This window comes from Balaenoptera physalus, assembly GCF_965194825.1.
Source record: "Balaenoptera physalus genome assembly, chromosome: 1".
Taxonomy (NCBI): domain Eukaryota; kingdom Metazoa; phylum Chordata; class Mammalia; order Artiodactyla; family Balaenopteridae; genus Balaenoptera; species Balaenoptera physalus.
In genome coordinates, this window is record NC_138882.1 from 57,155,552 (window position 1) to 57,177,002 (window position 21,451).

The window sequence follows — 21,451 nt, forward strand, 5'->3', positions numbered from 1 at the left end:
ATAAAACAACAACAACAATAATAGAAAAATAAGACTAATTTGGATGTTTTAAAAAGATGGAAGTAAAAATTTGGACAATCAAAATGTAACCCAGGTTTTGGAGGAGTATTGATGAAATGGAAAACAATCTAAGGTTTTTGTATAATCTGTGTAACAATATTAATTAACTTTGTCCTTCAAGTCATACGTTCATTCTACAATTTTAAGCATTATCATTAAAGAATAGAAATAGAATCTCTACTTCCAAACCTACAGTAGGAGAGAAAACTCAATCTGTATTAAAAAGAACTCAATCTATAGCAGGCAGGAAACGAGGAAATGAAGAACCATAGAAAAACCCAGGATTAAAAGTAAAAACTAAGGTGATGAGAGTTAATCCAAACATCTGACTAATCTGAACACAGTAAATTGAAACAGATTAAATTTACCAGTTCAAAGACCAAATCCCCTGATTGGGTTATTTTATTAAAATTTTAAAAGTTTTCAGCTAAATGCTGTATAAAAACTATTTAGTTTTTTTTTTTTTCTTTTGGTTCTTTCCTACTACCATTAATTTAGACAACCATTTTGTGAAAAGAGATTGAAGTAAAGCAGATCAGTAAAGACTGAAGCAAATTAATTCTCACAAAATAAATATTCACATATTTTTACAGGTGCTTAGTTTGGCTATACGTAAACTTAGAAAACTAGGAAATAATTTTCTACTACGTTGAGGAAATAATTTTCTACTGCGTTTTGAGTATGTATTTCAGTCTTTTATTTCTAGTGTGGGCATGCCCATTTTATATTTCTAAAGCCATTTAGATTTGCAAGACATTGCCTCTGAATTTAGATTTATGATGTTTGAATAATTTTATAAAAATCTAATTTTTAAAAACATATCACCTACTAAGCAGAAGAGGAAAACAGATCCTTAAATTTCCCTGGTAATTAGCACACATTTTATTATGTAGAAACTGATTCTAAAGAAGGCAAACCGCGAAACCAGGAAATTTTGCCCACATTTTGTGCTTATTTAATGTTTTATAAGCCACTGTGAATATTTTAGATTGTGTGGTGTATGTTTATCTGTAACCTACTACAGTAGTATAGTAATAAAACTGTATATTCCACAAGTAATTCATTGTGTATACTTTCAGATGAATTCAAATAACAAGCACAAACATTAAAACTTTTCTATACATGATACATATTTTTCTGCATTTCCAAGTGATAAAGCTTATAATGATATCATTGTTTAGCCACTAATGTCTATGTATAGAACATTGTACTGGGTCATATTAGTGAGTAAGAAGATTTACACAATATTTTCCCTGTTGCCAGTCTAGTTTTAGAAACAGCACAAGAGAAATTCTTTTAGAGGAAACACATTTTCTTCCATCAAAGATAATTAAAACCAACAAATCATGAACATACACAAATAGATATTATTGGAAAAAATAGGTGTTATTGATATTTTGAACTGGATTTGGGGGTGGTCATAGTAGCGATTTGTAAAAGTTTTTATTTGCCCATGAACTTTGGAATTAAGCATTAAAAATTCATTAATATAGTCTCTTCCTACCATAAAAAGAGATAAATTTGGGAAAAAATAAATGAAGTCATTTTTTCATAGTGATCAGTAATAAAATTATTAATTTTCAAATTCTGTCTCATCAGATTTCTCAAGAGTTGGCAGGTGGGAAGGAAAGCCAAATGTAGGGAGAGAAGAGGCTTAGAAAAGGGCTCCTGTTCCTCCTTGGGCTCTAACCAGAGCAGCTCTTACTTTAATCGGTTTTATATCCTGAGGTTCTAAGTAAGTTAAGCCAGGGAGGATATTGTTATAAATGTTTCTGCTACTTTTTCTTAACTGAGATTTTGTTTTTGTTTTTAATTTTGGGAAAATATGTTGATACATAACTGAGACTTCTTTTTAAAGACTTTTTTTTTTTTAGTACAGTTTTAAGTTCACAGCAAAATTGAGAGGGAGATAACAGAGAGTTCCCCTATGCCTCCTGCCCTACCCATGCATAACCCCCCATTATCAAAATCTCCCTCCAGAGTGGTACATTTGTTACAATTGATGAATATACACTGACACATTATAATCACCAGTTCACTTGTGGTATTGTACGTTCTATGGATTTGGACAAATGTATTCATCATCATAGTATCATACAGAGTATTTTCACTGCTCTAAAAATCCTCTGTGTTCTACCTTTAAGAACCTGATCAAGCTTCTAGAAATAAATCTGACAAAATTATGGAGGACTCCTATGACTGGATCCTTCTGGAATTTTTAACTCTCAGACTTGTCCACACTGAGCCTTCAGCAATTCACCTGTTACAGTTCAATTTTTTATACCCAGATTCTGGTTCCCCATGGCAGTTTCTCCTTGTGAGTCTCTGCTCTGATAAGCTATGACTCCCTGTATTTGCTTTTGGCTTTCCAATCTTTGTGTCAGCGGTTGACCTTGGCCCTCACCTCTCTCATGGATCCTAGGATAGTTGTTGATTTTTTAGTCTGTTCACCTTTTAGTTGTTGTTCGGATGGAGTGTTAACTTCTAAGCACCTTATGTGTAGAACTGGAAAACTTATTCGTTTGTTTTTAACTGCTGCTGATTTGATGATTGTGGCTTAATCTCTAATGTACAGATAGATAGTTGCTACTTCTGTGACACTAGGGGAATATCACAGTTGCTTGTGCATCTTTTGCAGACTGGTAAGGAGGGGTGACTCATAAAGTGAAGCGTACATAATAGTGGGCTAAAGTTAATATGTCTTTCTAGGGTTTTATATACGGTAAAAAAATAAGCAATGACAATTTCTGATTCTTTCTCAAATGATGAACAAAGATCTAACAACCAGATTCAGAGCTGGTGTTAAAAGCAAATGCTCCCAAAGTATTCCATGTGCATTTGTATCATTTAACTTATACTTGCTTGATCTTTCTGTTTCCAAAGATTAGCTTTCTTTCAGATCTCTGAGGTGGTATGTTAGGATATCATCAAAGGCTTAAAGGAGGTAAAAATGATTTAATTATTGTTTTTAAGAACAGTAATGATAGCTATATGAGATAAATATCAGTAACCAGTGGACCTGTGTGTTTTTAAATACTAAAGTTATTTGCCCTGCCTAAGGAAAGCTTTCTAAGGATTTCTCCAACTTGCTTTCTCATCCCAACCCTATCTTGGTGATATCCAAAAGCTGGAACATTGAGAATTTTTATAAATTCTCAAGCATCTGGGAAACCTGAAAATAGAATCGAGGATTTTAAAAATTCAGTTTGATCTCTGATTGGCCATATTGTCTTCTTGCTTTTTGGAACGCAGTTTAGAGTGGCTGTGTCATAAACTGTATTTAAAAATTTTGACTTATCAGTTATAGTTGGTTTATTCTTACTTTAGTAGAAGGTAATGAACCTTCTACTAAACCTGTTCAACCTGTTCATTAAACATTAAGGTCAAAAAGATATTTCTACATCTATTCCAGACAAATTATTTCCACCCTATTATTTTAGCATATCAGCAATGATTACCTTATTAATGGTGAAACTGTGTTTGTTTGGGTATTTTGCTTTGTTTTGGTTTGGTTTGGTTTATTTTTTTTAGTATCCCTATAGGAAAATTATTCATTGTACTGGAAATTGTTCTTTGTTGGTATTCCTCTTCATGGTTTTACAAGTAGCATAGTTTGATTAAAAAATTGAAGAAAAATAAAAAGATTCTGTTTACATTGACAAGGCCATGGGGGCATTTAACTAAGCAATCAAATTTAGGGCCACCAATGGAACAAACATTATATGCCTCCTGATGTGATGCAGTAGGAAGGACCATCAGTTTTATAGTAATCTTGTCAAAACTATGTAATAAGAGCATAATAATGAGAAAACATTCAGACAAATTTAGACTTGTGGAACACTTTGCAAAACAACTAGCCTAGATGCTTCAAAAATAATAGTATTATGAAAATGTTATATATAAAATGACAGTCATAGAAACTAAATATAGTGTGTGACCCTTTAGCAAAATTAAATAAATAGTTTTCAGGATATTTTTTAAACAGTTGGGATATTTGAATACAGAATACATATTAAATTCTATTCTCATGTCAATATTAATTTCTTGAATACGACATGATATTATTGAAGAGTTTTCTTCTTTTTAGAAGGTGGGTGCTGACATTTTTATGGGTAAAGTATCCTGATATTTAAAACTTACTTTCAGATGGTTCAAGGGGAAAAAAAAGTACGTGTGCTTGTTTGTTTTTAGAAGGGAGAATAAAGCAAATTTTGTAAAATGCTTACAGTTGGTGAGTCTAGATTGAAAGGTACAAAGGTATTAATTGTATTATTCTTTCTACTTTTCTGCAAATTTGAAATTTTTCAAAGTAAAAAAGGGGGAAAAGAAAAATAGAGATGAGATCATATACTAAATCTTCAAATTATTAAGACTATTAGAATTATAGTGACACTTCAGAAAGACTTCCCTTTTATAAAGGAAAGAAAATTATTGAGGACTTCACCTACTTGCCTAAATTATTTATATCATAATATTGCTAAAGTATATGCACAAATGTACAACTGAAGATCACCTTTGTGTGTTCCTAGCTCTTAAAGCAACTATAAAGTCAAGTCAAATTCTAACTAAATACAGTGAAAATATAAAACCAAAAAAAGAAAAGAAACCCAACATGATAACATAATAACAGTAACGTGATAGCTAGTATATATTTTGCTGAAAATAAATCGCACATGGTAAGCTGGTTCTGAGTACTGCAGTACAATTTCTTTTGGGGCTGCCATGTCTACAGAAACACCTGCATTTCTTACTGTCTCCACACTACTTTTCTCATTCCAGCTACTGAAAAATCTGTTTGCAATACACAATGACATAATTTAACCTTTACTTATACCCCTATATCTTTTACATATTACATCCCCTTTTGCTTTTTTATTAGCCTGAGAATGAGGTAGTATATCATTATACTGTAGTATGCTATTTTATAGTATCATTATTTTCAGCTTATAAAATAACTTGAGAAATTAAAGAATTATTTTACTAAAATGTTTTTCAATTTTGAATTATTTACTGCAAGAGAGAAGTTTACTGTCTTTTACTGATAAATTTAACATGAGCACAGTGGATGAAGGAGGATTTTTTTCTTCCATTTTTACTCTAACATATGCCGAACAGATTACAGCTATACATTTGTACTTCCACAGGATAAGCTGAATGCTGTCATTTGAGGTGATCACTTTATGCAATTACAATAATAAACATAAACTGCAATGTGGGAATACTTTTCCATATAAGCAACAAAAATACTGGCAAATTTATAAAAATGAACTAACATTATAGTTATGGAAGCTTTGAAAACCAGCAGCCTTGTTGTCACCACTGGGGTAAAAACTGGTTTTGGAGCTTCTCAAAAATCCCCATTTCCAGATCACTTTCACTATTTGACCTGACTTACAACTCACTAGAAAAGAAAAAGCTCCATTTGCAAGATGTTGTTTCTGTTTGACCTGATTCAGAGTCTCCATGGGAAAAGACCTGTACCCAGGGTATTGCTGAAAACAATCAGATGTAGTATTACAACTATCAAAGGCTGTGATACCAGTTGTGGCAAACAAGAGCAAAATAATTTTGAGGAAAAAGAAAAATTTGAGGACTTTTTTCTTCCCAATTTCAAAATTACAAAGCTGTAGTTATTAAGGCATTTTTGTACTGGCAGAAGAGTAGACATCTGTGGATCAGTTGATTAGAATTAAGAATCCAGAAGAAAATCCTTATTCATAGTCCATTCATTTTCAACAGAGGTGCCAAAGCGGTTCATTGGGGAAAAAGTCTGTTCTCAAATGATACTGGGACAACTGGACTCATATCCATCCACATGCAAAAAGATGACCTAAGACCTTTACTTCACACCATACACACAGAAATTAACTTAAAATTGATCACAGACTTAAACATAAGAACCAAAACAATAAACTGTTAGGAAAAAAATAGAAAAATCTTTAAGACCTTGGATTAGTCAGTTTTCGTATTTGCAACACCAAGAGTGTGTTCTATGAAAGAAAAAAAGATAAATTGGACCTTATCAAAGTTCAAAACTTCCGTACTTATCTAAAAAGATAAGCAACAGAAAGGTTGAAAATATTTGCAAAGCACATTTCGGATATGTATCCAAAATTTTCAAAGAACTCAAGTAAAGGAATTGGAACCATCATGTATTGCTGGTGGGAATGTGAAATGGTACAGTGACCAGTTTGTCAGTTTCTTAAAACACAGAATTATCACATGACACAGTAATTACACTTTTCAGATATCTACCTGAGACCTAAATAAATGTTCACACAAAGATTTGAATGCGATTGTTTATAGCAGCATTATTCACAATAACCAAAAAATGGAAAGAAATATCCATAAACTGGTGAGTGGACAGACAAGATGTGGTATATCCATGCAATGGATACTGTTCAGCAATAGAAAATAATAAACTGCTGACACGTGTTAAAACATGGATGGGCTGCAAAAACATCATGTAAAGTGTAAGAAGCCATGCATACATAAAAGTCACATATTGTATGATTTCATTTATATAAAGTGTTCAGAAAAGGCAAACTTACAGAGGTAAAATATAGTGGCTGCCTAGGGTGGTGGGTGGTAAATGTGCATGAGGGATCTTACTGGGATGAAGAAAATGTTCTAAAACTGATTTATGCTGTTGGTTGCACCACTGGGTAACATTACTAAAAATCATTGAATTATGTACTTACAGTGAGTAGATTTTTATTATATGTAAAATGTGTCTCAAGAAAGTGTATTTTAAAAAGCAAATGTGGGGAATAAAATTATATTGCCTTTTGTTTAACCAGAAACCCAAAATGTTTACATTACTTTTATAAAGCCATAAAAATGTAAGGATACGTTAAAATTTTTCCAGTTATTTTGAATCCTTAATACTGTTTCTAGAGCCAGGATCTCAAGAAATATCAGTGGAACTCCCTTTCAGACTGACATTGGCATATGTATATACACTTTTTTACACAACCATAGTCTCCTAGATTCAAAACAGAAAACCTGCTGTATCTTCTTATCTTTGAAAAGGAGTCATTGCCCTTAGTTTTCTGACTGTTATAGGTGGGATGTTGTTTCTTAAACATTTGATGAAAAACACCCAAACCAGTTAAAATAAGCTTTGCTTTCCATTTCTTCATTTACTACATTTTTCTCTTTTTGTTTGTTTTGTTTTATTTTAGATCACTGTGTTCACTACTATGATCTTCGTAACACTAAACAGCCAATCATGGTATTCAAAGGACACCGAAAAGCAGTCTCTTATGCAAAGTTTGTGAGTGGTGAGGAAATTGTCTCTGCGTGAGTATTACCCTTTTCAGAAGTTGAGCTTAACATGCCATCATTTACCAGTTTGTAATGTCACCGTGGGTTTTGTGAAGAGTAACACTGTGATATATACACTTTTTCTTAAATAGTAGATTTTTATAACTTGTCTAATTAAAATACATGTATATTCTAGTCTGTATTGCTCACTTTTATATGTTATTTGTGAATAAAATTCAGATGATACTATTTTTTAATATTGCCCCCTTAAACATTTGAACTTCAGATTGGATTTCAGCCCCTGCTCCTTAAAAAGAGAGAAGCAATATAGTCGATGCAGTAGAATGAGAAGTGTTTTATTTATTTAAGACCACTAATATGTTATTATATATTTATCTATATTGCAGTATAGTAGTATCATTTTTGGTTTTAAACAATATTTGGTTGACTTTCATGATTCCATGTTATTTGATCTCCCTATGATTTCGTGGTGAGTTTTAAATATGTTTTGAAGAGAACTTTCTAAATATGACTGCTGACACCTGATGAATATCCTTTGAGAAACCTTCTGAACTAAAGAATCATAAAATAAGCTTTTAGTTGTCTTTTATTTTGTTGAAGGAAACAAGGTGTCAACCAGGTAAATCTCAATTGCTAAAATACTGTTGAGTAAGCTTTTCTACTAAGAGACAGTCCCTTCTTTCTGTTATCCGTATCATTGTTCTCTTTATTTTGTATTATTCTAGTAAATACCCATTCTCAGTCTCCTTTTTTTCATACATATTATTTCTTCTCAAGCCTAATTGTACATTGTTTTCTTTCTTTCACATAGTTTCTAATATCTCTTAGGAGATTATTAATGCCAGTGCCTTATACTTGGGATCTCCCACCACATCTGCCTCCATACTGGTTGCTCTAGATAAGAACTTGGTAATTTGAGTTGATTTAACAAGGTAATTTGAATTGAGTTACAAAAAGGGAAAAAAAGAAAGTGAGAGCTGAGCTTTCTAAGAGGAGTTAATAAAGGAAATTAGTTCACAAATCTAAATTAAGTGATAACCAGTCAAAAAGTATCCCATCTTTAGGAGTAATAATGGGCAGTAAATAATTAAAATTTTATTCAGATTCAAATATGAATGATAGATTATATGTTAAAAGTATTTTTCTTAAATTACAGACTTATAAGTGTTGAATCAATTAGTTTGATTTCAACTAGTTGAAGTATATGTATACTTAATTGTATAAACTGGAAATCTTAGTTGACCTTTTTAATGCGGATTTGTGGTTTGTATATTCACCAGTCTTTTTTCCTTCTTAGTTTTTATAAATCATGATGATTTTCCTCTTGGACATATTTGTGTTAGAAGTATGTAAGACATTTACCCACAAGTATGTTTGGAAATATTAAAAAGTAATATTAAACTATATACATATTGCTGCAGCCTCTGAATTCTTGGACTATGCACACACACACACACACACACATACAGAGGGATTTTCAATGCAATATTGTTGAGCAAAAAACAAATTTAAAGCAACATAAATGTCAGAAATTCCCTGGCAGTCCAGTGGTTAGCACTCTTCGCTTCTACTGCTGGGGCCTGGGTTCGATCCCAGGTCGGGGAACTAAGATCCTGCAAGCCACGTGGCATGGCCAAAAAAAACCAAAAAACAACATAAATGTCTAAGAATAGATGTTATGTTGAAAAATGATGAGAAGCGATAGAGAAGTGTTTGGAGTTTGGCCTCTGAAATAAGACAGTTTCAATCTTGGCTCTACTATTTACTATCTGTGGTACCTTGAAAATATCCTTAACCGTCTAAATCTGTTTCCTCACCTCTGAAATGGAGCTAATAATACTACTTATGTTGTGAATCTCTGAATAAAATAATCTATGTAAAACATTTAGCGTGGTGCCCTATGCTGTGAATGTTAGAGCAAGAGAAAAGATAATTTATTGTATAGTCATTAATAAAGATATAGAAACATTTATTTTACATAAACAATGTAAAACAAATTGTTGAACGAGGAAGAAGCACTTTACAAAATAATATATGTTGTATGATCCAATTTTTGTAACAAAAAGTCAGAAGAAAACAAAAACATGGTATTTTATTCAAATCCTAAGACTGTGTGATAGGATTAGCAGTGATTTTTATATTCAGTTATTTTTTGATTAATAGCTGCATTTGCGTATTATTTTATTAAGATAAACTATATAGACCATTCAACCATTCATAGTGTTCCACCCCTGTAGGTACAACTAAGCTGTGAAAATATCAATAGTTTATATTCAGTATACTAATATAATTCAACAGTTGAAAAGTAAATCAAATCAACTGGAACAACTGAAATTAAGCACAACTGCCAATAGAGCTCTCTTGTTGTTTGATGGTGATGGTATGATGGCTAATGTTTGTTAATTCCTACATGCCCAGGTACTATTGAAAGCATTTAAAATGAATTAATTTAATTTTTGCAGTATCTTATAGAATTCATCTAATTCTGTAAGATAGGAATCATCATATTTCACATTTAACTGATGAAAAAATTGAGGCCAAAGAGGTTGTATAACTTTCCTAAGGTCAAAAGCAAACTAATGGCATATTGACCATTCTGACTCAAGACAGTCTAGCTCCAGAGTCTGCATTCTCAACCACCAAACTGGATTGCCTCTAATTAGTAGTGATGGGTTTCATGTAATGAGATCTTAAAGTTGTTCTAACTTTTTGTGTTTATCTCAGTTCAACAGACAGCCAACTAAAGCTGTGGAATGTAGGGAAGCCATACTGTCTACGTTCCTTCAAGGGTCATATCAATGAAAAAAACTTTGTAGGCCTCGCTTCCAATGGAGATTATATAGCTTGTGGTAAGTGAAACTGTCGTTTCCTGGAACTTTTAAATAACTATCTGTCACTGAAATTGCATTCAATGGAATAGACTACATACCAATTCAGGAAATGATCTATACATTCAGAAGGTAGCATGTTCGATTTTCCTCGGATTAGAAAAAGCATTAGTCCTTCTCTCCTTCACTGAGCACAAGCCCTGACCACATGAAATAGCATAAGATTGTTAAATACGTTTTGTAGTTGTTCTCTGGTAAAATATAATTTCTATAGATGTTATGTAGAAGACAGAAAATATTAGTTTCTGCTGATATCTTAATTTTGGAGACATTTGTCTTCTAAAACTTGATGTTCATTTTCCCCTATATAATGTTCCCTTCAATAAACAGTCTGTTTGGGTAGTCTTGATCTGTTATTCTAGGACTTTCATTGTTGATAATTTATACAAATTTAAATTAGAAGTAGAAAAATCAAATTTGGTACTGTTCAAATGCTTTAATACATCTGATGCCTGAATATATGAACGTTCGTCAGTACTTTCAAGTGACTTGGCCTTTTATTCAGTAAAGTTGACTTATCTCTACATATATATGAACCTAAACCCTGTCAAAGCAAATCTCTTACTTTGATAGACTGCTCAAAAATACAGGTTTCTAGACTACTCATCTTTTATTGGGGAATGGGAAATAAGTTTTGTAGATTATTAAAATCTGCCTTTTTAAGTGCTATAACTTTCTTATTCCCCTCTAGATAAAAATCTTTATAAATGTAATTCAAGGTCATGCTATAATAACACACTTCTGGTTCTTCTCTAGACCTCTGCTAAAATGATTTTTGTATCAGTATTGTTATATCATTTGACAGTGGGTTATTTCTTTAGATTTGGAAAGTATAAGTTTTTTTCTATGAATCCTTTTCTCATATGATTCCCAAGAAATCCTGTGCTCTGGTCTTTCATATTTACCATAAAAGATTATTAGTCTTTGACCTTAAACATTGAGTGATAGTTACCTTATGAATGTGATATCCTAATTCTAAGTTCTCCCACTCTAAAAAAATTATTTTTAAATTTTTTTCAGGAAGCGAGAACAACTCTCTTTACCTGTACTATAAAGGACTTTCTAAGACTTTGCTAACTTTTAAGTTTGATACGGTCAAAAGTGTTCTGGACAAAGACCGAAAAGAAGATGATACAAATGAGTTCGTTAGCGCTGTGTGCTGGAGGGCACTGCCAGATGGGGTGAGTTTTTATATCAGTTTTTTCACCTCGGTGTCTCATATAATGCATTGTACTTACGTATACACAGGTAAGTTTTTTTAAGTTTAAAATATAAATTGATATGTTATATACATTTTCTTTTTTGCTTAGTATTGCATCACCAAAGGAAACAGGCATTTTAGAAAGTAGTAACTGAAATGTCACTAATGGAACAGTAATTGGAATGTCACTTCATGCTGACATGATGTCTCTCCTGTGTGCCCATAGCATCATGTACATACCTCTGTTACAGCATTATCACATTATCTCTATCTCTTCTCCTATAGGACTGGAAATTTCTCCAGAAAACACACTGTGTCTCATTTTCCTTATTAGTCACATGCAATATAGGCTCAGTAAACATTCAGCTGAACCTGGTATTGTATTAGAAGGAAAAAAATTGATGTAGGTAAAGGAGAGAGTGGCCTGTATGTATACCTAATTGAATACTATTTCAGGATAGAATTGCTCTCTACAAAATACGTTTATACAAGAATATTTAAACACATTCAGTTAACAAGCAAGTTGCACTTCTAGGTTGCCCCAAAAAAAAGTTTCCTCAAACTTTTCATTTATTCATACATTTTAAAGTACAAGCTTTCTCATAAGTTATATGAAGAAATAATCGTTTTTATTGTCTTGATTTTGTAAACATTAGTCATGCATTAATGTCATCTTTTTAAAAAATAGCTTTTTAGATGCTGACTTGGTTTTAGTTTTGACACCAAAAAATTCTACTTGATGGTTACTTAAGACCTCTGAGTTCCAGGTACAGTTTAATTAGGTATATTCAAGCTATCTTGTTTACAGTTCTGTTACTCAACTTCAGTTTTGGCAATGGCAGGTGATTTGGACCAACTCTCCCTCTAAGTAGAAGTGGAAAAGTTAGACCAAGTATTCAATATATATATTTTAAAAACCAAAACCTGTTTTAAGTCATTGGAAAGTAAACAAGATAGGAAAGAATTACCAGTCTAGGAATGTGAGCCTGGCTTTTGAGTATTCTTTTCCCCTGGAAGCATTTGCCAGTTTTGGTAGAATGGCTGAGAGCACTTATGGTAGCTTCACGGGGGCACAGGGAATGGAGTCTAGTGCTCACCACCATATGGGTGAACTCACCTTGGTTTAGGTCCCCAAAGGGCTCTAGTCTAGGGTAAAGCAATAGAAGATAAGCCCCCAGTGATTTTGCAACTCAACTTCAGATCATATCAATCCTGAGTAAATTGAGGTGATCTTAGATTGCTAGTGTTAGCAAATGCAAAATTAAATCCTCTCTGCAAGAAAACCTTCTAAAGAAGATCATCTCAGAATTTTATTTTTTTCAAAATTGCAAATATAACTAGGACACAACAAAAAATAAACAGACATAAGAAAAGGCAAGACGACATGAATAAATTTAGTATAAGCATTGAACAATAGAAACAAAATCACAGCAGCTCTGGATATTATCAGGCATAGCCTGAAAATAACCATGCTGACAAGATGAAAGACAAGGTTGAAAATTTCAATTGGGAAATTAAAAGTATTTTTAAAATGAAAATTCTAGAACTAAAAAAATATAATTACCAAAATTAAGAACTTAGTGGATGGGTTGAGTGGAAGATAAGACACAGTTGAAAAGAGAATTAATGAACTTTTAGGAAAGTTAGAAGAAAATATATAGAAGGAAGCATGAGAGACAAAAAATGATGAAAAAAAAAGAGAACAGAGATAGAGGTTGAAGTAAGAAAGTTGAACATACTCAGTAGGAGACCTAAAAGGAGGGGAGAGAAATAATGCAGCCAAAGCAGATATTAGAAATCATTATTGTTGAAAGCGTTACAAAATTGCTGAAAGACAGTAAGGCAGAGATTCAATAAGCCTTCATACCCCAGAGAATAAATGACTTGAAACTTACATTGTGAGTACAGATTTAATATCAGATCTGGACCCTGAACAGACCTCGGCCTGCTGAAAATCTGACCTTGGGCCTGCCTTCTCATAGCACTCTTCTGTGGAAATAAATTAAGACAAATAAGGAATGTTATGTGCTAAGAGCTAGTTATCTCTTAAATTTATTATGAACCCTCATCTGTATTGCCTCTGGACTGAGAGAATTGTGAGTTGACATGTTGGCCTTACATCTATGCAATGTGAACAATACAAGACTGGCAGGAAACCAAGGCACATCTCTGTATTGAGGTGAACCACCTGCACTTCAGCTGTCCTTGGCAGCTGTGCTCACTCTGTGTGGTTTGGTCGAAGAAGCTATGCATGTGAATAGTTGCTTGGCCTCCTGATGAGTGTGAAGATGCTGTGCATGCTACATATCCTATCTTATATCCTTCTGTAAAGCTAACTAAGTGCTAGGTTAAAACTAACTGCGTCTGATCCTGTGACCCCTGCTGGTGGTGGGACACATCATAGCGAAACTGCTGAAAATAAAATACAGTGGGGGATTCTTAAAGGAAGGCAGAGAAAAACTGTCTTCAAAGGATGAGTAATTAGACTGACACCCAGCTTCTCAGTGAAGCAGCAGAAATCAAAAGATAGTGGAGCCAGATCTTCAGTGTGTGAAGGAAAATACCTGCCAATCTAAAATTCCATATCCAATGAAAATCTCTCAAGACAAAGTAAAATAAAGACATTTTTAGATGAATGAAAATGAAGATTTTGCCACCAGCAGACTTTCACTAAAGAAAATTTTAAAGGTAATTCTTAAGGCAGAAGGAAAAAAATGCAGAAAATGAAGACAAAGGTAAGACATGCAGAAAGGAATGGAAAGCAATAGAAATGGTAAATATGCAGTAAATCTAAATGCATGTTGACTGTATAAAGCAATGATGTCTTGTTGGACTTAATACACACATAGAATTAAGTACTTGACAATAATAACATAAGTCAGAAGAATAAATGTAATTAAAATGTTCTCAAGTCCTTGTTTTGTCAAGGAAGGTGGCAAAAGAACTAATTAATGTTAGACTGAAAGGATGCATATTGTAGTTCATAGGATAACCCCCAAAGTAAGTTCTTAAAGTATGCTACCTAGACCAAAACAGCGGCATCACCAGGGAGCTTGTTTATTTCACAATAAGAAGATTAAAAGTTCTGTAACTCACTTCAGTACCATTCCAGATTTAATTTAAATCTGACTTTTATATAACTGTCACTTTGATTAGCTACAAAAAATAACTTCATTTCCTTATTTTAGGTGAGGCAGAAGGAGTGAGACACTCCTTTGTTCATTTATTCAGCAGATACTCAGTATGTGCAGTCATAGTTTTAGATACTGGAGATAAACTCTGAACAAAACTGTAAGAAGAAGTTCTGGCCCTCTTAGGAGACTTAGAATCTTATGTGCTGGAGCAGACAAGAAAAATACATATATATGAAGGTGACAAGTGCTTTGGGGAAAAACTAAGCAGGAAAGTGAGATGGGGGTGCTAGAGTAGTGAGTTGTAATTTTCAATTGGTGGTGACAGAATTCCTTACTGAGTAGCTGAATTAGAGCAAAGACTAGAAGGAGATGAAGATGTAATCCATGTTTAAATGTAGGAGAAGAGTATTCCAGGTGTAGTAAACAGTTCAAAGGTCTTGAAGTAAGAATGCGATTAGTGTTCCAGGAACAGAAAGAAGGCCAGTGTTGCTGTACTACAGTGATCTAGGTGGGGAGTAGTAGATAATTTCAGAGCAGTGAAGAAGAGCTGTTTCAGTAGAGCATGTTTACCGTTGTAAGGACTTCTGTTTCTCCTGGGAGTTGGGAGCCGTTGTAAGATTTTGAGCAAAGTAGTGATACAATGTGACTTAAATTTTTTAAAAATCAGTTTGGCTGTTTTGTAGAGAACAGACATAAGGGATCAGGAAGGCTGTTGTAATAATCCAGGTAAGATTAAATAGTGGTAAGCCAGTGAGAAGTAGTCAGATCTTGTTCATATTTTGAAACTGGAATAAATAGAATTGCCGATAGATTACATGTGGAGAACGATAGAGAAAAGTCTAGGATGACACTGAGGTTTTTTCCCCAAGCATCTTTAAGAGTGGAATTGCCGTTCCTTAAGATGGAGAAGACTACCAGAGGAACTGTCTTATGGGAGATCGGGGGAGAAGACCAGGATTTGACCTCTAGACCGGCCTGATTTGAGAGTTACTAAAAATACTAAGTGGAGATGTCAATTTTGGATTCACAGGAAAGTTGTGAACTGGTTAAGTTTGAGGTATTACTTGCCGTGTAAGTGGACCTGCCAAGGTGGAGTTCACAGCAGATTGTGGGGCTAGGCATATAAATTTGGTAGCTGTCAACATATGATATTTAAGCAAGAAACGGGATAAGATCTCTCCAAGGGAGTGTAATCAGAGATTAGAAGTAGTATGAGTACCTTACTTGAGGGTACTTCAACGTTCAATGATTTAGGCAATGAGGAAGAATCAACAAAAAGACTGAGGAGTGGTTATCAATAGTAGGAAAGCTGGTGCCTGGGAAACCAAGTGAAGAAGGTTTTTCAAGGAGGAGGAATTGGCCATTGATATGAAAGTCTAGAAGAGGGAAATCTATAGAGACTAAAAGTAGATTAGTGGTTACTTAGGGCTGAGACGGGCGAGAGATAGGGAGATGACAGCTAAAGGGTACAGGGTTGCTTTCTGACATGACGAAATATTCTCAAATTGAGTGTGGTGATAGTTGCACATATCTATGAATATACAAAAAACCATTGAATTGTACACTTAAAATGGATGAATTGTATAGTATGTGAATTATATCTCAATAAAGCTGTTTTAAAACAATAAAAATAAAAGCAGTAATGATAAAATTTGAATATCTCATTTTGCAACCTAACCAATGGATCTGAGCATCCAGCTACAGCATCACAGAGAGAGAGAGAGAGATGCCATACATTGGGCCTCCTGACGGAAGAGACCCTATGAAGTCAACTAAACCCATGTTTGATTAAGCCTCTAAACTTAACCACTTACAGGAAATACAGAGGAAAAAGGAATATGGTAAAGAACCATGGTAATGAAGCAGAAAAATCCCCAAGACTATCAGAAACTGTTAAGCAGTCAAGTTTCTTCAACACATAAATTGCAAGGGAGAAAAAGAGATGAAAGGAAACCTATAAATAAAAAAAGATTTATAAGACATGACAACTAAAAAAAAAAAAAAGCAGGAATTGGTTAAGCTTTGTCAGATGCTACTAATACAAGTAAGATGAGCAAAAAAATGACAGGAGTGGTAAGACAAAAGTTTGACTGGAATGGTTTTAAGAAAGAGAGGAAAGGGAGACAGCTGGAGATGGTGAAGTGCAGAGAACTGTTTTGGGGAATAAGAAAATAATACAATGTTTAATCTCACCTAGATTACTTTTTTTTTTTTAAACATCTTTATTGGAGTATAATTGCTTTACAATGGTGTGTTAGTTTCTGCTTTATAACAAAGTGAATCAGTTATACATATACATATGTTCCCATATCTCTTCCCTCTTGCATCTCCCTCCCTCCCACCATCCCTATCCCACCCCTCTAGGTGGTCACAAAGCACGGAGCTGATCTCCCTGTGCTATGCGGCTGCTTCCCACTAGCTATCTATTTTACATTTGGTAGTGTACATATGTCCATGCCACTCTCTCACCCTGTCACATCTTACCCCTCCCCCTCCCCATATCGTCAAGTCCAGATTACTTTTTTAAGACATGAAATCAGTAGCCAAACATTTCATTGTCTTTCTATGCTTTATTTCTATCCTACCTAATTTTGATCACAAGAAAGAGATCAGTTTAAGGGCACTTATGAAATAGTTAACTTTGAAAGTTTTTTTAGTGTTTGGACATATATTAGTGGTATATCAGATCTACTGTATGAATGAATAGAAAGCATAAAACTATTCAGTTAATGATGGTATAAAAATTACATATATCTTTATGTTACCATTTATGGTAGTGATTTAGTCATAGAGAGGGAATGAGAAATTAAGAATGAGTGGTAGAGGAAGAGGCACAAATACAAATAGATATATCCTCTTAAGACAGTATCTTGGTTTTATAAAAATTAGGATATTTTCCTGCAGATTAAATTTTTGTCTAGCCTTGTTTTTTCCTATAATCTAGATACATTTATTTTTCTTTTTGGCTACTTCTGGCTGAAAATGAACCAGTAATCTCAAATCCTGTTTTGAGTAATCAGCCAAGATTATATATAATTTCTACTCTCTTTATTTCTACCATTCTGCATATAAAATGGAAAGAACGCTATACACTGCCCTTTTTTAAGATGCTGGTCAAGTTCATTGTATTGCGTTTCTCCTTTTATTTCACAGTGCTGTGGAAGTTAGCAGGATGCTTCTCTCCCACCTTCATCTTTGCCATGTAGTCTACTTTTTCTTCTAGGCTTACAATATTTGCTTTTTATTACTTCTGTTTAAAGACAGAGAATATGTCTAAAGTTGTTTCTTTTAATCTGAGGGACAGTACTTTGTCCTTTCTCTTTTTCTTCCTAATACTTTCCCTGTGTCTAAAAGCACTTTTATTCAGTCACTTTAGGGTTTGCTGACCGTCTTCTGTCCTTTGTTCTTTAGCTTTGCTTGCGAAGGTAGTGGCTCCAGCATTTCTACCATTAAAGTGCCACAACCTCTTGTACCACATTTACTTTTCAAAGGAGTTTTAGGATAAGTTTTGTTTGAACTGTATTGAAAATGCTTCTTTTTAGAATTTTTTTAATTTTACAACATAGGTCCTCCCTAGAATACTTAGAGATGGTAATAGTTACTCTATACTAATGAAGAATGCAGAATTCTTCATTTTATATTTTGTTTTTACTTTATTATTTTAATTAATTTGAAGATATTTTAATTAAACTTTAGTAATTTAGAATTATTGACATATGGCTATTCTGTTATTGCCAAATTCTTAGGATTTTAACCCCCAAGAGTAAATCTTATTTGCATTGCCTATTTCAGTTTTAACTTCATGATTTTTTTTTAAAAAAAGGAGGAATTTATGAGAAATAACTACTTGGAATACCACATATCACTCTATTTTTATTTGGGCTTTGGAATTTAATTTCACCACTGCTTATTTTTTAAATGTAGCTGAAATGAGCTTGTTTAACTTGATGTAATAAGAGAAATTTTCTATTCATTTATTTGAAGAAACAATTGTAAATTCTAAAACTGTGTACTTGAATGTATTATATCCATATATGATTGAACATTCAAATACATTCCATTTGAATAATTACACTATCTTTGAAATAAGTGTAGTTTGCCTTATTTCCATATACAGCAGTCAATTATACTTTAGAATATAGAGAATGGTGGGCTATTAGACTACAGTTTCAATTCATTTTGTGACTTTACTTCCTTGAAAAGTACCTCATAATTTATTTTAACCTCTTGTGTCCAGATGTAGTAACGTTTGCTCTCTGATACTTACTGGACACAGCCATTATCTGGATCATTAAAGTCTGTAATCAACAGTTCATGTTTGTTCTAGTTTCAGTCTTTCTTTCTAAAGTATTCTATTTACTCACAATTTCTAGCAGGTATTAATGTAGACTAAGAAAAGATTTATTTCTTCCTTCCCTCCCTCCCTTCCTCCTGAAAGGCAGTAGTGATATGATTTGGATAATTCATTAAGTAATTATCCTTAAAACTAATTTAGAGTTGATTCAAAAAAAGTTTTTTGCAGCTTTATATTAGGAGAGTATGGAGTCAGAATGAATCTACCTGGCAAGTGCATTGGTGGAGAATATTGCGATCATCTTGGAACATTATCTCTTAGGTTTTGTTTTGTTTTTTTTAATGATTATAGTAGCTTATTACTGAAAGAAACAATTAGAAGTGCATACATGTATGTTTTAGAGAATTTAGAAAAACAAAAAACAAGAAAATATCAGATAACACTTTTCCCATAAATAAGTAATATGAACATTTTAATGTAATTAACCATGTAATTTTTCCATTCAAAGGAACTTTTTTGCCAGTAACAGTGAATATTTTATATATTATCATGTATTCTTTACCTTTTGCCTTTGTCATGAACATTTCGCAGGTCTGAATATATTTTGTAAAGAGTGTTTTCAATGGTTCCATATTATTCTAGTCTAAGGATTTACCATAACTGGTATACTGTTGTTTTGTTGAAGATACTCATGTTTACTTTTACTACTTCTTGAATATTTTTGCAATAAATCTTTAAATTTCTAATTAATTCTTTAGAAGAGAACTTGAGATTTATTAAATGAATAGCTTTATTCATATAGCTTCCGATAAAAACTGATAGATTGCCTTCTAGAACAATCTATTTCCATTTGGTCTTGCATTGAGAAAGTCCAGGGGTTTCAGTTTGACCATGCCCATAAAACATGGAATATAATGCCAGTATCTTTGCCAGTTTGAAAATATCTTGTTAGTAAAATAATCTTTTTTAATCATTTGTTTCCATAAACAATTTTCTAAAACATTAACTTTTGATTTTTTACAAATTGTGTGCTTACATACTGAGAACTGGTTTTTTTGTTTGTTTGTTTGTTTCTTAAGAAATTCTTGCTTGAAAAGGAAATACTATGCAACTGAGATATTGTTTTATAATTATAGTCCTTTGGCAATTTGGTATTAGTCATTTATATCTATTCCATTATCTCCTACACCCCACATCCACCTTGAAAGTAATGCTACAAAGCAAAGGTAAATTTGGACAGTATTCTTATTCTTTATTTCTGTCATATCTTTTTTTATCACCACTGCTTTATTCAGAGATTGGAAGTTAGGTAAAGGAGATTATATATGTTCTGTGTCTGTGGAACAATTCTGTGGCATAATTCTTATCAGAAACTATTGTAACGAAATATAAATTAATTCAAGAATGCAAGTTACTTTCTGTAAAGTGATCATGTCTGTGTAAAGGGACACCATATTTTTGTTGGAGGCAGACCTTGAGTCCATGGTGACTCCCGCTGAGGCTGTTACATCGTACAAGATTATCTAGCCTTTGGTCACCAATTCTAAATAGATATCTAATGGTAAAAGGCAATGCTTGTAAAGGACATTTAAGACTCTCATAGCTCTTCAAGAGTGACGTGTGTGTGTGTGTGTGTGTGTGTGTGTGTGTGTGTGTATACACACATTGTATCCTCAGAAAAAACTTTGGTTATTAAGGGTGGGGTTTTTTTCTCTTGTGGATTGAAACACCAGAAGTCATATTGAAAGTTTCTCTAACTCAGTAGTGAAGGATGTCAGGATAATGATTTCCCTAATTTCCCTCCTTTGAAACCAAATCCAGCGAAACTTAGCCTGGGAATTTGTTAACAATGTTATCACCCGTACTGTACAAAGTTATAATTATATTAGGCAAGGGCATCTTTTTTAGTCATATAGTGAAATATATTCTTTCTGTCCTTATTTCTAACAAATAAAACTTTATATAATGAAACATTTATTGTTAAAGTGTTTTTAACTAAAACTTTGTGTTCTCATGGAGATCTTTTCTTCACCTAAATCTCTCATGATTCCTATCCATTAAAAATATTTCCTGAATGAATTAATACACTGCCTTGTACTGTTATTTGTGTTCATGTCTCCTATCCTCTGCTGGCTTGCAAACTACTTGAAAAAAGGCATCATAGTGTATAGAGTAAGAGCAAAGACTACGGAGCCAGACCACTGAGGTTCAAATCAGATTTTCCACTTACTAGCTCTGTGACCTTGCTCAAGTTCCTTAACTACACTGTGCTTCAGTTTCTTCATCTATAAAGTGCTAATGATAGTAATAACCTCCCTTTAGGGTTATTATAATGTTAAAATAAGTTAATGTACATGAAGGGTTTAGAATAGTTTTTGACCTATAGCGAAAGTTAAAGTGTTTGCTATTAGTAACATTCATTTTTAAATTACCACTAAGCAGATGGTTTGCACATAATGTATCATTAATATATAATTTTTGTAATGAATGATACAATCCTTCAGACTTGTCCTTTATCTTGTTTGTTGCATGATTAATTAAATACTGGTTTTTGAAACCAAGGAAATGCTGGAGTAGAGGTGATAGA

The 21,451-nt window shown here is 33.1% G+C and overlaps 1 protein-coding gene across 5 annotated transcripts in view; it reads left to right on the forward strand.

Annotated features, from left to right (window-relative positions):
• Positions 1–21,451, forward strand: part of COP1 (COP1 E3 ubiquitin ligase) — a 271,776-nt gene that overhangs the window by 195,073 nt on the left and 55,252 nt on the right. For 4 of the 5 annotated variants that reach the window (XM_082437791.1, XM_082437794.1, XM_082437793.1 and 1 more), the window contains 3 exons: positions 7,245–7,362; positions 10,072–10,196; positions 11,256–11,416. In XM_082437791.1, the coding sequence (XP_082293917.1) occupies positions 7,245–7,362; positions 10,072–10,196; positions 11,256–11,416 (404 nt within the window). The remainder of the gene's footprint in view (positions 1–7,244; positions 7,363–10,071; positions 10,197–11,255; positions 11,417–21,451) is intronic. The other variant, XM_082437795.1, reaches the window with a different exon arrangement.